General features: G+C 38.1%; 2 protein-coding genes across 2 annotated transcripts in view; one reads left to right on the top strand and one right to left on the bottom strand.

The window, feature by feature from the left end:
- The window catches only part of LOC107042436 (brain tumor protein), a 49,763-nt gene that overhangs the window by 25,909 nt on the left and 8,478 nt on the right, over nt 1–15,376 (bottom strand). The window lies entirely within an intron of this gene.
- Nucleotides 4,795–6,689, top strand: LOC107042437. The gene is made up of 6 exons (XM_015263481.2): nt 4,795–4,848; nt 4,927–4,962; nt 5,040–5,259; nt 5,345–5,494; nt 5,565–5,834; nt 6,466–6,689. The coding sequence occupies exons 2-6, from the start codon at nt 4,927–4,929 to the stop codon at nt 6,585–6,587; spliced, it is 798 nt and encodes a 265-aa protein (XP_015118967.1). The 5' UTR covers nt 4,795–4,848; the 3' UTR covers nt 6,588–6,689.

Raw genomic sequence — 15,376 nt, 5'->3', positions numbered from 1 at the left:
TTAATTTTTTCTCTCGACATTTGAGATGTATTAAAAAAATTTCGAGTTTCTCTCGAGACTTGAGACTAAATTAAAAAATACCTGTTTGGTCTCGAGATAAAAAATAATAATAATAATAATAATAATAATAATAATTTTCAAGTCTTAGGACGATTTCGGGACTACTGATTTAATCATTGCTAAGTCCTGAGGCTTAAAAATGATTTAATTATGTTTAAGTCTCGTGAGAAATTCGGGACTACTCTTTTTATCATTTTTAAGTCTCAGGAGAAAATTTGATTTCCTCTCGAGACTTGAGATGAACTGAAAAAATATCTATTTGGTGTCGGGATAAAAAATTAACATTGATTAAATAATTTTCAAGTCTTAGGACGATTTCGGGACTACTGATTTTATCATTTTTAAGTCTCGGGAGAAAATTTGAATATCTCTCGAGACTTGAGATGAACTGAAAAAATACCTATTTGGTGTCGGGTTATAAACTTGAGATTGACAAAGTAATTTTTAAGTCTCGAAATGATTTCGGGACTTCTGACCTCATTGTTAGGTCCCGTGACTTAAAACTGAGTTAATCCCTATCAAGTTCCGAGACTTAAAAATAATTAAATCATTTTCAAGTCTCGGGACTTAGCAATGATTAAATCAGTAGTCCCGAAATCGTCCTAAGACTTGAAAATTATTTAATCAATGTTAATTTTTTATCTCGACACCAAATAGGTATTTTTTCAGTTCATCTCAAGTCTCGAGAGAAATTCAAATTTTCTCGTGAGACTTAAAAATGATAAAGTGTGTAGTCCCGAATTTGTCACGAGACTTGAAAATAATTAAATCATTTTTAAGTCTCGGGACTTAGCACTGATTAAATCAATATTTCCGAAATCGTCCTAAGACTTGGAAATTATTATTATTATTATTATTATTATTTTTTTTTAATAAAAAATTAACATTCAAAAATTATTTAATCAATGTTAATTTTTTATCTTGAGACCAAATAGGTATTTTTTAATTAGTCTCAAATCTCGAGAGAAACTCGACATTTTTTTAATACATCTCAAATGTCGAGAGAAAATTCGGACTTTGTACACGTCAATTTTTTCTACCGAGAGAAAAAATCAACAATATTATTAATTATATTAAATCCAACATATCTATAGAGAGAAGAGAATGATAAATAAATTCCATATCAAAAATATGTAATTACTAGGGCATTATGCGCGCTACCGCGTGCGACGACCTTTTCCAGTGAGCGCTGTAGCGCACAAAAATTTTGAATATGCCGTTTTGGGGTTTTCCATTCATAGCTTAAAAACTAAATGAGATATCGACTTGGTGTCTATTCCAATCGATTCATGGGGCAATGTCATGTCTACTGAGTTCTAGAAAATGGGTCTGATGTAGTTAAAACATGTTTTTTCGAAGTTTTAACTACTTTTAAGACATGGCCAAAAATATTAAAAATGCCGTTTTGGGGTTTTTCATTCATATCTTGAGAAATAATTGAGATATGGACTTGCGGAAGGACATATCCATGAGGGGAGTACATGATCATCGTTGAAATTCCCTCGTACATTTGCATGAGAAATCACATATAAATGAAGAACATTGAAAACGACATTGGCTCTTGTACAGACGATTTCCTTGTCAAAATAAACGGTTATAACTACACGTGGACTGGAGCGTATCTCGAAACAAATGAAAAATTAACATTCTCGTTGACATGGAAATCACTGATTGATCCATCAACCAATCGGAAGACGAATAAAAAGTTAACCATCAAAACAATCATTCATTGTCAATCAACTTTATGATAAAGGAATAAGTTCGAACAATCTCCCACAAATGTTCCTCTTTTGTTTTGATTACATCCGAAGTTGCTCCGGATGTCAAAAAATTTGAGGACATTGCGCCTTGGGGACATTGACGACCACTCCAGTGAAGGCTTTCGAGACTTGATTCAAGTTTTTTTGAAGAACTTATAATTTAAGTTGATTGAATCTTGAATGGAAATTTGTAAATTTCAATTCAAGTTCCTCGGGTCTCAATTCTGTAGTTTGTTTTACTCATCGATTCTACAGCCCTCTCCCTTTGTATCATTAAAGTTTGGAATACATGCCACCGCCTCGTTACCATGTAAATTCAAATTCACATGTTGACGAGTTGACTGTACTCAATTTTTCATTTTTTTTTATTTATTTATTTTTATTGCCTTTTTTCTGTGCACTGCAGTGGCATGGGTCGGCGGGGGGGGTCAAAATTTTACTAAAGGAAGGGGCCTCTTCCTTCAGTAAAATTTGGAACCCTCTCGATGCATGCCTCTGCACCACACAGAAAAAAAGGCAATACAAATAAATCAATTTAAAAAAAATGAAAATCAATATATAGAACCAATAAATAAATAGAACGAACAAACAATCAAATTATTAATGTTTAATGAATTTTTCGCATAATTTGAAAATTAAAAAAAAAGTACAGTCCGTTTCCAAAGTATTACCCTCCGTCTGCCAGAATCGTCTATTAGCTTCAGGCTCATAAGAAAAAGCGAGAGAATTTCGAAGAAGAAAAACAAAAAATGAGTCAATTTGGGAAGAATTCATTGGAAGACTCCGCGTTCTGCTTGGCCAGATCCAAATGAAAAAGTAATCCGTCAAATACCACTCGACCATCGAAATTAATCGGATATTTTCCTCATGTTTTCCTGTGTAGCAACGATCGGGAGAAGTTTCGCGCAAAAATCCCTCCCGCTGCACGCTCGGGATTTTTATATGTGAAACTTCTCGCTCTCTCGTCGCTACCCAACAAAAAAATCGGGAAATATCCGATAATTTTGAAGGTCTTGTGATATTACTACTGAAAAATTATGTACTTTTGCGGAAAAATTACGACAATTCGCGTAAAAATTGCCGTCCGTACACTGAGAAAAAAAAATGATACAAATTATCCTGAAATCTGGATAAAAATTAGCAAAGATCTGGGTGAAAATGTGTACTGAAATTTTTACCTTTCAGTGTACTGAAAGGTAAAAATTATCCGAAAGAAGAGTAAAATCTATCCTACATATTATAAATTTTATCGGTCTTGTAATAGTTTTTGTCCTCGTCAGGTATAAATTACCCTTCCAGCCGGATAGAAATCATCCATGGAATATCAATTTTTGTCACCTTCCGTATAAAAACACGTCACAAAATACAATTTTATCAGGATTTCAGGATAATTTGTATCATTTTTTTCTCTCCGTGCACAGTAATTTTTCACCAAACGACATTTCGCCCCAGATTTACCTGACTTTTCACGTAATTGTTACTCAACTTTTTTCTCCGTGTAAAGGCCACAATTCAAGTCAAACGACAAGATAAAACTTTAATTATTTCATCAACCGCTTCAATTATTCATCAATTTATTCTTCATGGGCCATTCTGGGGTTATCATCAGCAATTTTACTCCACAATTAATTAACACATTTTCAATTCTTTTGCCAACGTTTCGTGTGTTAAATACACTCCTCATCAGGGTAACATTCATTAATTTTCTAAATCAAAAAACAACAAAATTTATAACAAAACTATTGTAATTATTCAATAATTGAAATTTTGTTGTTTTTTGATTTAAAAAATTAATAAATCCTGATGAGGACTGTATTTAATGCTCGAAACGTTGGCAAAAGAATTTAAAATGTGTTAATTAATTGTGGAGTAAAATTGCTGATGATGACCGCAGAATGGCCCATGGAGAATAAATTGAAGATAAAACTTCAAATTTCAGCCCCTGAATACCTGCCACCACCACCGACCGCCTCGAAATAAATATTTATTCGTAGCAAAGGCGTTGTTCCGAACTAATGATTTCTGTAACCACCTATTCTACAACCCCCGCCCCTCGCCTGAGTTAGGATTTGCCCCCCCCTCCCCCCCAATACATTCAACACTCAATACATCAGCGTGTGCAGCCAAACATTTGGAGCTTCTGGAAATATTAAAATATTCGTCATCGGGTTTAGCATTGCTTCACTATCCGTGAAAGAATGATGATCTCATTGTCGACAACGGAGAGTTCCGAATTTGAGAAAAATAACAGAGTAGAAGGGTTTATACGAACATTCAGCAGTACTGAGACATTATAGTCTACAGGGTCGTGTCTTTATTAAATGATTGATTCTTACAGAGAATGGAAAATCAAAATTCGTGTTTATTGTAGCTGTTCGATATAGGAAGGAAATTAGCTCACCTACTTTCATCTCTAAGTACATTTGATTCATATTATTCATTATGGAATATATTAATAGGTTATGGGGAAACTATCAATGTATACTTTAGTTCAACATCACAGTAACGATGAATGTCTCTGGTAGCGGCTCTATTGGCGGTAATCTTTGATGACCTGCCAGTGGCCAGAAGGGCATGCGATAACACTTCGCAGATACCTCACTCAATGCGATGGGTATCAAATCTACACTCAAATTGGAACATTTCCAGCTGCCAATTCGAGTCGAGTCAATACCACAATTGAACCAGATTCCAACATAATCAAATTTATTGACAATCAAATAGTAATTTCTCTCGCCATGATCACTCACGATTACTATATTGCGAATAATACAGATCGAGGAGTCATCCAAAATGCAGCAATTGTCATGATTGTTAACACCGAGAGTGAATCTTGCAGTTTTCAGTAATTTAAATTGTGAAATATCTTGCTGCTCGAAAATTCGTGGGAGAGGTCCATTGACATGCGCTTGAGATGCTCTATTTACATCATTCTGTTCAAACTTTTGAGACCGTGGGACTTTGCGTNATGAAATTTGCGTGTGAAGAGGATTGCAAAAATGATCCAGCTTCTTCTGAGAGCTTTGAGGTGATAATCATAATCCACAGTAGAAACTCAAGCAATATATTCTTGAGAAATCAAATATCATTTTTTTTTAATTCCCAGATGCCACAGAGTTTTCTTGAAAGCGGACAAAACCGGGTATGAATGATAAACGAGATATATTCTTTTTGAACTTTCTTCAACATTTGGTAATTTTTGAATTTTTGCAATTGCAGGTGGAAATTTTTCCGGGGGCAAAATTTTATTTATCATCTCTCAGCATGGCAGTGATTGATCGGAAAGTTGCAGATGCGGATAACAAGGATAAATGGAAAATACTTATTCGTCAAACTTTAATTCATGTTTATGGCAAGAAATTGGGCTTATTCAGTGCAAAAGGGGCAAAGGTCAATTCTAGACCATCCATCAATCGGCAATTATTCAGAGGACTTGTCGGTAGGACTCAATATTTGAAAAACTCTATAGTAGTTAAAAAGGTAACGAACGTCAACTGCAATTAATTCTCCGATTTTTGTTATAGCTCGAGCGCAAACTGTAAGTGATGAACCAATCGATGAGGAAACATTGACCAAATATATCAACAAAATGGCTTTCAATAAACGCAGGACATCGAAAGTTGTGATAAATTCTGAGAACTCGGAAAGCAGAAAACGAGCAGTGGCAAACAAAGGTAAAATGAACGATATTTCATACAAAAATTCGTTTCCATTCATAGATAACATGAATTATCCATTTCACAGGAAAATTGAGGAAAGATGTTGGCAGCTCGAGTGCAAATAATAACTTGGAAAATCACCCTCCGGCCCAACAACTGGCTAGTGTTGCACAAGCTATATACCAATCTCCATCAAATGATATCAATGGAAATTTGGGAAATCTTCATTCAACTCCACGACTGCAAGATGTGCACCTATCACCATTGATGCACTCCAATAGGTCAAACAATGATCCGCCTCCTCCTTCACCAGGGAACCTTAATGCCGAAAGTGGATATCACCCATCATTTTCTAGTAAGACAATTGTTAATTACCTATCAATACTTCTTGATTTTGTTTTCCAACTCCAAACATCATTCGCAAGGGAATAAAATACGCTTGGTTTTCCGGGGGAATATATAGAATATGTAGCAGAATAACACTTCTTTGCCTTGAAGAATCATTAAAAGAGTTATAAATTGGTTATTTTGAGACATGAGGGCCCCATCAATCAATAACTTGTTTTCTCAATATATATAAATGGGGGGAATCGTGTTTTTTCATCTAATTCTTGGAAGGATTCAAACCTCAGGTCTCATTCGAATCGTCAGTTTCATGGTAATTTATGATTAATTTCAATGAGAAATAAAACTATCCTGTTTCCTAGTAAAAAATGAATGGTGTCTGATGAATTTGAATGGGTGAGAGTCCATTGCAACGTATGATTGAACCACCATATATTTTCTATTATTTTGCTCAGGGATATTCGATGTTTATAAATACAAATCTTATTCGTGCTCAGGTTCTCCTCTCTTGATAAAAAGCTGCTCTCTTCTTACATTTTCACAAACATGATAATTGTGTGCATTATCGTTCTTTAACGAGACCTTTCAAATACTTTAAAATTATGTCTTCGATTAAACGATTTTCTTTGCCCTTGATTCAGCGTTCCATCATGTCGGACTGGACAGTCACTACGGAGTAGAGTTTGCTCACGCAATGGAATACTCAGGGAGGACAACTCCATTCTCAGGGAGTTCAGGACGAACCTATACGCAGTTGCATTGAGGACCATGAACGAGTTGTGCCTTGCTTTTACCGACAATTTAGTTTTCTGGAAAATTATGTTATGAATTATATTATTAATAAAAATGTATAATATATCAAGAATAAAAGATTCACCAAATAAAAACAAAATTGTTTATAAAGATCATTGACGACATTATGAGGCCAGATTGAGGGCCATCCAAATGATGAGGTTTGAGACCTAAGAGGTTCTGTTGAGTTTCTAGGGACTTTCTCATTCAGACCTCTTGACTGATAAAAGGGAAATAACTACCATTTCCAGGTCTATTTGAGAGTAAAAATCCAATGTCTTTCCCCGACCCATAGGGCGCATTTCAGCCTCATCGACCTCAGTTTGAAACTCACTATGAGGCTAGAATGGAGTTGAAAAACACGACTCGGGGATCTCTCATGGGTTCTACGTGCGATCTGTTGCAGTGGTAGATGTACTTTTCTGCACAGTTTTCGTAATGTTTGCATGTAATTTTCGTAAGGAAAGGCAGAAAAACCGTCCAATGGCCCGAAATTCCGAACATCCTCAACGAGATGTTTATGCCCGTAAATATTATATGAAGGAAAGGCTTCCCCATAAATATCAGCACAGCCATGAATCCATTCTTCCAGGGCAATTTCTGTGAATTGTAAGTCGAACTGTGATGGTGAAGGAGCTGTTAAACATCATAGAGAGGCATGATGCAATAAATAATGCTCATAAATGTAATCTTTGTAAATACCATGGTAGATCATTGGTCCTGTATACAAAATTAACTGACGTAATTCCGTACCTTTCATACGTGCATAATCAGTAATATTCCCTGGACGTCGTGCAAATTCGCGCGGACAATACGCCCGTAATTGATGCAATCGTGCATTAACAATTTCGATCTCTTGAGCGCTTAGTTTTACGGTTTTCGAGAAGTTATGCCCACTGCCTACAGTCGCCCATGTTTGACGTTTTGTTGCACCTAATAGACAAAGATGTAAGTATTCGAAGGGGACTTGTGCTACCAAATCAAATGGCAATCTTGCGAGCGAAGCAGGGCCGTGATGGTGTTCTTCGTTAGTTTGATTCCTATAGTCTTCGTCCGTTCTCGGGATACCTCTTTCATCACACTTTGAACAACAGTCATATCCAGTGCGTGCTTTGTGATATAAGGCGAAGGCTCTAGCGGGAGCATCGGCGAGAAAGCAGCGTAGTACGAGTCGAATTTTCTTCTCTTTCAGCATAATGCCTCCATTATCCAATATTTCGTTTGTTTCATCACTGAAATCTTCAAGAAATGCATCTGCACTAGCGGGTTTCTTCTTTCCTTTATAAATCCCAACCATCAAGGGCGGGCTCTGATCAATATTCACGATGCGAACTTGAAACGGCCACATACATATATATCCAGATTTATCGAGATTGGCTCCATCAGTACTGAAGTCCACAAATAAAAATTCTGGTATGGATGTATGTGGAATATTTTCTAAAAACTCTACTATTGTTTTTTTAACGCCCAAGTGCAAATATTCCCCAGGATCCACTTGTTTCAATGGAGTCGTAGTTTGAGGTGTACCAATCAATGTTCTGTGGTCAGCAGGGAGATGAGAGAAGCATGTATGTTGTCGGAGGAGTTTCAAGATGGCTGTCCCCTTTGATTGTTCCAAGTTAATCTCCAGGAATAGATTTTTCAACTTGTCGCGGAAGCTAAGCTCTTCATCGTAAGACCATGAGTTACTGTCACTCCAATCACTCCAACTGGCTTCATCGTCGCCATAGTCCGAAAAATCATCCATGACTGGATTGTCGAAGGCTTGAGCATCACCACTGCGAGGTGGATGTGGTGGCTCCTCCCCATCACTGTACCAGATGTAATCCATGTCGCAATGCATATTAAATCCTGTATGATATTGAGGAAATTTCAATTAATGATGGAAAAGATAGTTAACATGCAGATTGAGGACTAGATAAGACATATTATTTGAGTGATCGCAACAGAACTGGTAATGACGATGGGAACCGTGGAATTATAAATAGAAAACCGGAATACTACTTGGTCATAAGACGACGAGGTATTTTTCCTCCAGCCAGGGAGATTATGAGACCGATAATTATTCAGTAGCCTATGAATTGTCTTCTACGGATTTGACAGCTATCCCCCGCATTTTCGTGAAGCGTGTTATGTAACCCCAATCCCTGTACTCTGATCAGCCAATTCAGAAAGAAAAAAAAATCGGCCAAATAACCCTGGAACTTCAAAATTCCTCGGATATTTCCCACAACCTTCACTGTGTTGCAGCGATCGGGCTAAGTTTCACCCTATAAAGCTTGAATATCGATGCTACGTAGGGGAATTAAAGGCAACTATCCAATTAATCCTGAAGGTCGAGGGGTTTTTGGCTGAATTATTTTTTTACCTCGATTTCAGCCGATGGAATGTGCGACATTCCACTTCATTAAAGCGCAAGTAAGACGGTTTTATTAGGAAAAGTGAAATTATGTTTGGGGTTTGAAACGAGCATTATTCGTTTATTGGATTTTTTTATTGATTAAAAACGAACAGGGATCTATCTGATGCAGAACTGTCCTATTTGTACCACGTGACGTGAAATGCCACTATTCCCTTGGTCGCGTGGGTATGACGGGTGATCAGTTAACGAGTCCAGAGGAGGTGTTGTATTGGATGAATGTTATATTTATTCTTTTTTACGTAGATTTATTTACCCAGTTGAGATGTAAGGCTTCGACCATCTGTGTGGGAGATGGAGTCGAAGTGACTATTTGTAATTGATGTAGTATTGCACTAGATGAATAGGTAAGTAGTACTAATTTGTTTTCGTAAGTGTCACGATACTTAAGGAAATTGAGGATAGTGTATCGGGTTGTGATTGGCCAGGAAATGAGGGAAGGGGTATTAGAATACTCGTTTCCTATTGGTTCGGTGGTCACGACGCCTCGAGCTAATCGCTGATTGGCTTGGCGATCTAGATGGGGAATATTTTGGGATATACCTGACAGCGGGCCGTCAGGTATGTCCCAAAGGATTATCGAGGGGCCGTCGGGTAATCATGAGGGACTAGTCAGAGGACGACGGCTTATGGTAATAACTAGCGATGCAAAATGACCGTCATTTTTGAGATTGCAGCATATGACCAAAAAATGACGGTCTTGTGACGGTCATGTGACGTCACAAATGTTCTATGGACAAATGACAGTCACAAATTTTTTGTGATGGTCAAAAAAGTAAAATATTCATGTCCGCGGGTAAAGCATCTATATAGATGAATAATGACGGTGATAAGTACTTTTCAATTTGTGACGGTCATTTTATTCATATAAGTCAGCTTGTTTGGAAGAGCGCGGCAAAATGAGATCCGAAGGAGGTTGAAAAATCGTCGATAACTCGAGGTCCACAGAGCGAAATAACACGAGAGTCAGAGACAAAATAAATTAAAATTAATGGAAAAAAAAGTTCCATCTATATAGAAGAAAAATAAGCGTCGTATTTTTTCGATTAATTATGACCGTCACGAGATAAATATTTGTGGCGATCTGGCGGTCATTGGGGTCTGGCACATGACCGTCAATGATGGCCACATGACCGTCATATGACAGGTCACATGACGCCTTCGCATCTCTAGTAATAATCGTAAACAGATCAAGGTGTTGTGGGACTGATTGGAAAAGTATTTACAAGTCCCGGTGGACGTTTTATGTTTTTATGATAGGAAAGTTTTGGATGATTGGATAGAGTGAGTGAGAGGGATTCGTGGAATTTGTGACGCTCGGATTTCCGAGAAAGGTTTGGGGAAATTTCTGTGTGTAAGACAGAGACATACTGAAGACATAGTCATCACAGTCGAAATTAAGATGAAAAAAAATATTATAATCATGGTTATTATGAGCAACATCAATGAGTGAATTGAAAAATGGCGTGGTATCGATTTTTCTGGGTTCATCTTCATTTTTTGGACTTGAGAACAGACGTGTAGTCGATGCTGACAGAGATACGAACCCAACGAAAATGAAATTGACCAAATACACTGTGAAATATTGTGTTGACGCAAAACGAGACGAGACGAGACGAGTATAATAACAATTCCGTTGGAATAAATTTTCTTCTCGCGTTTCAAAGTTTTCGACAGCCAAGTAACACACCCCTGATATGATTTTTTAGTGTACTCAAACTGCTTAAACCTTAATGTTTTTATAGGAGTATCACCGAAGGCTACCACAGTAGCCTCACACATTTCTTCAAAGCAATGCAACACACAGAAAAACCTATACTTGATTCATGTGATAGTCTGGTGCTTTTTTTCCGGCATAACAAAATTGATGTTAGGGTGTTAATTTTTCCATCGCTCTAAACGCATACCCGGGTAAATTATATGGCAGATGAATTAGACAAATAGGGAGTGGAATAGTGGGGTAAAACGGGATATAACGGAATAAAATAGAATGACGGAGAATATATAGAGTGGGATGGCAGATGTGACCGCCCCCCCCCTTGTACCGGTACTTGGAAGGCTTAAAATCTTGCAATTTAGATTTGTAAAAATGAAAAAAAAAAAATCAGACGCTAATGCCGCAAAGCCACTCAAATTTCCGAGAGAAAAAATATGAGAAGGAAAAATTAAAAGCTTCCAACGAAACATTGTAAATTTCAAATTAGGAGATGAAAAAAAATAAAAAACAAAGTTAAAGGTACCCGTAAAAATCATTAAAATTGCTGTGTCCAATCTCAATGTACAATGAGCATAACAATCAGAACAGAATGAGCATTCCCCTCTTCAGCATCCTTGACCACAATAAACAGAATACAATGGGCCTTATTCTCCTCCGAGAAACCCCTCGACCTCACAGCTTTCGGGGGAGAGTACTCCCCTCATTCTTCTTCTTCTTCTCCTTAACTTTTCCATCCCCTTTATCTGGCTTCTTCTTACTCCCTTTCGCCACCCCTTCAGCTCTATTCTCCTCGACCTTGAGCTCCTCAGTCCCCTGAAGAATCCTCCTGACCTCCTGGGACTCCAGCCCAGAGATAGACTTCCCACAATCATCTCTCCTCATCCTCTTCCTCTTATTCACCTCCCCATTATCATTTTTCTTCGGTCTTCCTCGTTTTCGTCCCATCTTAGGCACTTTACCTCCCCAGTAACATCTTCTCCAGGAATTTTTTGCAATTTTTTCTTCCCCGTTCTCTTAGGAGTCGTCATCACTTCTTCATTCTTCAATTTTACTGATTCCTCCTCATGTTTCTGCACCAAATCCTCGTCTGGCAGCTTCTTCACCATCTTCAGAGTTTTCCCCCCGACCTGAGACATGTTTTTACGCCCCCCAGACCGTCCCCTCACTGAACTCTCCCCAATTTCTTTACTCTTCTCAACAAAATCTTTCTTTGGAAGAGTTTTTAGTTGCACTCAAGACGTCTTTGATCCCTTCCAGGACACTTTCCACCTCCTGAAAATGTGGGGAACCCATCGGACTTTGAACAGACCAGAGCGCTTGCGCGAGGGATTGTGTGCCAAACTGCACGCACATGTTGCTGGGCAGGGAAACTTGAGGTAAATACTCGATTAATTTCAAGCTCTAGGGGTATTCGGCGGATTATTTTTTTCACCCGAATTTCGACCAATTTCGAGCGTGGTGTCTAACATATTCGTGGGAAAGTTTTATTTTAAATTTTCACTGCCAAATCGATTTTTTTTATCACTCTTATCGAAGAACGTAAATGTCAGTTTGACGTTTTTTACATTCACGTAGGTTACAAGCAACTGAAAATTTATTGTTTATCTGCACCTAGCAACAACCAGGGAGATTTTCGAAAAACTGCCGATATAATTTTTCCCGTTGCTACGGCGTGATGTTAAATGCCACGTTCCTATTGGTTGAAATTCGGGTGAAAAAAAATAATCACATATAATACCACAAGAGGTTCAAAAATATCGGGTAATTCCCGATAGGTTCGTTGCAGACAAACGAAGGAGTCAAGTTTTTCAAGTATAAAAATCACGAGCGCGAAGCGCGAGTGATTTTTTTGAAAAAGTTGACGAGTTCATTTGTATGCAGGGAACCTTGAGGGAATTACCCGATTAATTTTGAAGCTCGAGTGGTATTCGGGGGATTATTTTTCCATCCAAATTTTGGCCAATAGAATTGCATCATGAGACAAAATCCAGTTAAAAATTCAATCTGTCAGATTCGATGGGGGTTAATTGCATTACAAAGTCTTTTGTTTCTTATATATAGGCAACATGAAAAATTACCAGTGAAATTATCAAAAATTATCAGTTGAATTCCATGTAGGCTATACAAAATAACGTCGAATGGTGCAATTCTATTGGCTGAAATTTGAATGCGAAAAATAATCATTGAAATCCATTTTTTGGCCTGAATTTCGGGTTTTGATGGGCCTCTTCAGGGCTCAGTGACTCTGGGGGACTTTTCCAGGCCTTCAGTCTGCTGACGGGATTACGTCGGGCTTTTTCGGGACATTTATGGAATCTATGGGGGTTAAATTGGCACTTCTGGAAGTTTTTGGAGGATTTTTCTGGGGTTTGGAGCCCTTTGCGGCCTCTACGTAGATGATTTGAGTTGGATCAGTGTTATCGAGCTCATCGAAATTCATCGTCTTCATCTGAACATCATTGAAGCCCTCAGCGTCCCGATAAGTTCTTATTTTGGGGGAAGGATCGTCATAAAATACTGGGTCTGCGTTCTGTCCGTATAAATCACTTGTGTCGGTGCTAAATCTTCGTCAGCATCATTCTTGAGTCCTCCAGACGGCCCAGGAACATGTCTGGAAGTGATCCCATGGATCTGATTGACCATGATGACTTGAGTTGGTGGAAAATCATCGATAAACGAAGATTTCCTCGAAGTTACAATTTTTGGCGATTGAATCTCGCGGGAAGATGGATCATCTGGGTTGGTGCCAGGTCATTATCATCATATCATCCTCAACAGCTCCATGATGACCTCCCTGACCGGTCCTGATGGCGTGAAGACGACCTGAGTCGGCGCCAAATCATCGATTTGATATGATGAGTTTTTTGTTTTTAAAGGTATAATTCATGTCGATTTTCTGTGTCGGAAGATCCTCACCTTTTTCTCCAGCGCCATGATCATGATCATGATGTCTGAGGCTGACGATGATGATGATGATGACGATCCGGGGATTTTTGTCGACTTTTTGAGGATTTTAGATTAATTATTCTGCCATGTTGGGGCAGAATATGGATGATCATCATCTAGATGATCTTCTGATGGATTCGTTGAAGATTTCATGATCCGGAGACCTTTTAGAGAATTTTTTGAAGACGTTTCAGGGTTTTTAATGATTTATCTGGGATTTTTTTATGATTTGTTGGAGGTTAAAATCAATTGTTCTGATGCTTATCGACTCTTCTACCTTCTGATTGTCGGGTGAAGTTCCTGGGAGCTGTTGGGGACAGTTAGGCTGATGACTTTGATAATTTCAAATTTTTCAAAGCGTTTTTCGAGGCAATGGAGTGATTCTGAGATGTTATCGTCGTTGGAACTGTCTGATATGACGTCAAATTATTGCTCTTATGAGTTTGGAACACTTTGAGCTGTTAATGGGCCGCTCATAGGCTGTGTCAGCTCCAGAAACGTCAGAAACCGTTTTTCTATCTTCAGAAACTAATTTCAATGATTTGAAATCATTTTTCCATGATATTAGAGTCGTTTTTGGACCTAAAAATTTCCCCTCAGAGTGTGTCTCGCTTTCAGAGCCTCCAAGAATTGATATTGATGATGTATCATCACTGTTTGTGGATTTTAAAATTATGCTAGGGTTCGGTAACCCTCGCGATTCCCTCCTTGACGCCCGCCCTTTCCTCCATTCCACAGATGCATTCCCCCTTGGACATAATTATTATTATTATTATTAATAGGATTATTATCATTGGAAAAACAGTGTAATTTGCGGTTTAAACCAAACCAAAATTAAAACTCAGCAAGGGAATGGCTTGCCACAAAATCATCCATATAACCCTGCTGCTGGAGGGCTTCAGCCAGGGAATGGCTTACCACAAAATCTTCAACATAACCCAGCTGCCGAAGGACTTCAGCCAGGGAATGGCTTACCACAAAATCATCAACAAAATAATCTCCAGCAGCTCCCTCCACCTCATCGGAACATTCAAATAGCTGCAAGATGGGCGAATCCTGTAGTCCAACAGCCCCTGCTAGAGAATGTGCTACAAGGAAATCTGCAGGCGGATTTCCAACGGTTTGTCCCACCTCACAATGTGCAGATGGAAGTCCAAGGAGAAAATAATTTGGATGGGGATTTCCAGCTATTTAATAGGCCATCTCACCAGGCTGGAGAAATGCCATACTTTGCTAATCAGATCTTCCCCAATGCAAATGATCCACGAATTGTCCCCATACCACAAAGACGACAGCAACGAGAACATGTATATTAGGCAGGCCCAGAAAACATTTTTTCCGAATTTCAATTTGCAAGTTTACGGAAACGAAAGCTCATTAGTTCAAATGACTGTGTGATTTTTTTCCGATTTTTAGAACCATATTTTGAGCTTCCGCAACGATTTGGAATTTGTTATGACGTTATACACGTGAAAAAGTCAATTAAGTTTCGAATCGTGATTATATGAGTAAACTTTTCATATTTTCTTGAATACTTGGTGGGAAACTATTGACAAATAATCAAATAATATGAATAATGCTCTTTCGCAATTTCCATTCCATTTGTTAACGAATAAAAGTGGATCATTTTTGCTGAAAATGGACATTTTTGGGGGCTTCCAGAGCCCTCCGAAATCGA

This window comes from Diachasma alloeum, unplaced genomic scaffold (assembly GCF_001412515.2).
Source record: "Diachasma alloeum isolate Michigan unplaced genomic scaffold, Dall2.0 Dall_scaffold_00466, whole genome shotgun sequence".
NCBI classification, from domain to species: Eukaryota; Metazoa; Arthropoda; class Insecta; order Hymenoptera; family Braconidae; genus Diachasma; species Diachasma alloeum.
This window is presented reverse-complemented; position numbering and strand designations above follow the sequence as displayed.

Bases quoted from the DNA above. Each gene is read 5' to 3' on its own strand.
- LOC107042437 (XM_015263481.2), top strand. From the start codon at position 4,927: ATGCCACAGAGTTTTCTTGAAAGCGGACAAAACCGG. The intron at 5,260-5,344 runs GTAGGACTCAAT...TTTTTGTTATAG, and splicing joins ATTATTCAGAGGACTTGTCG to CTCGAGCGCAAACTGTAAGT. The intron at 5,495-5,564 runs GTAAAATGAACG...TCCATTTCACAG, and splicing joins ACGAGCAGTGGCAAACAAAG to GAAAATTGAGGAAAGATGTT.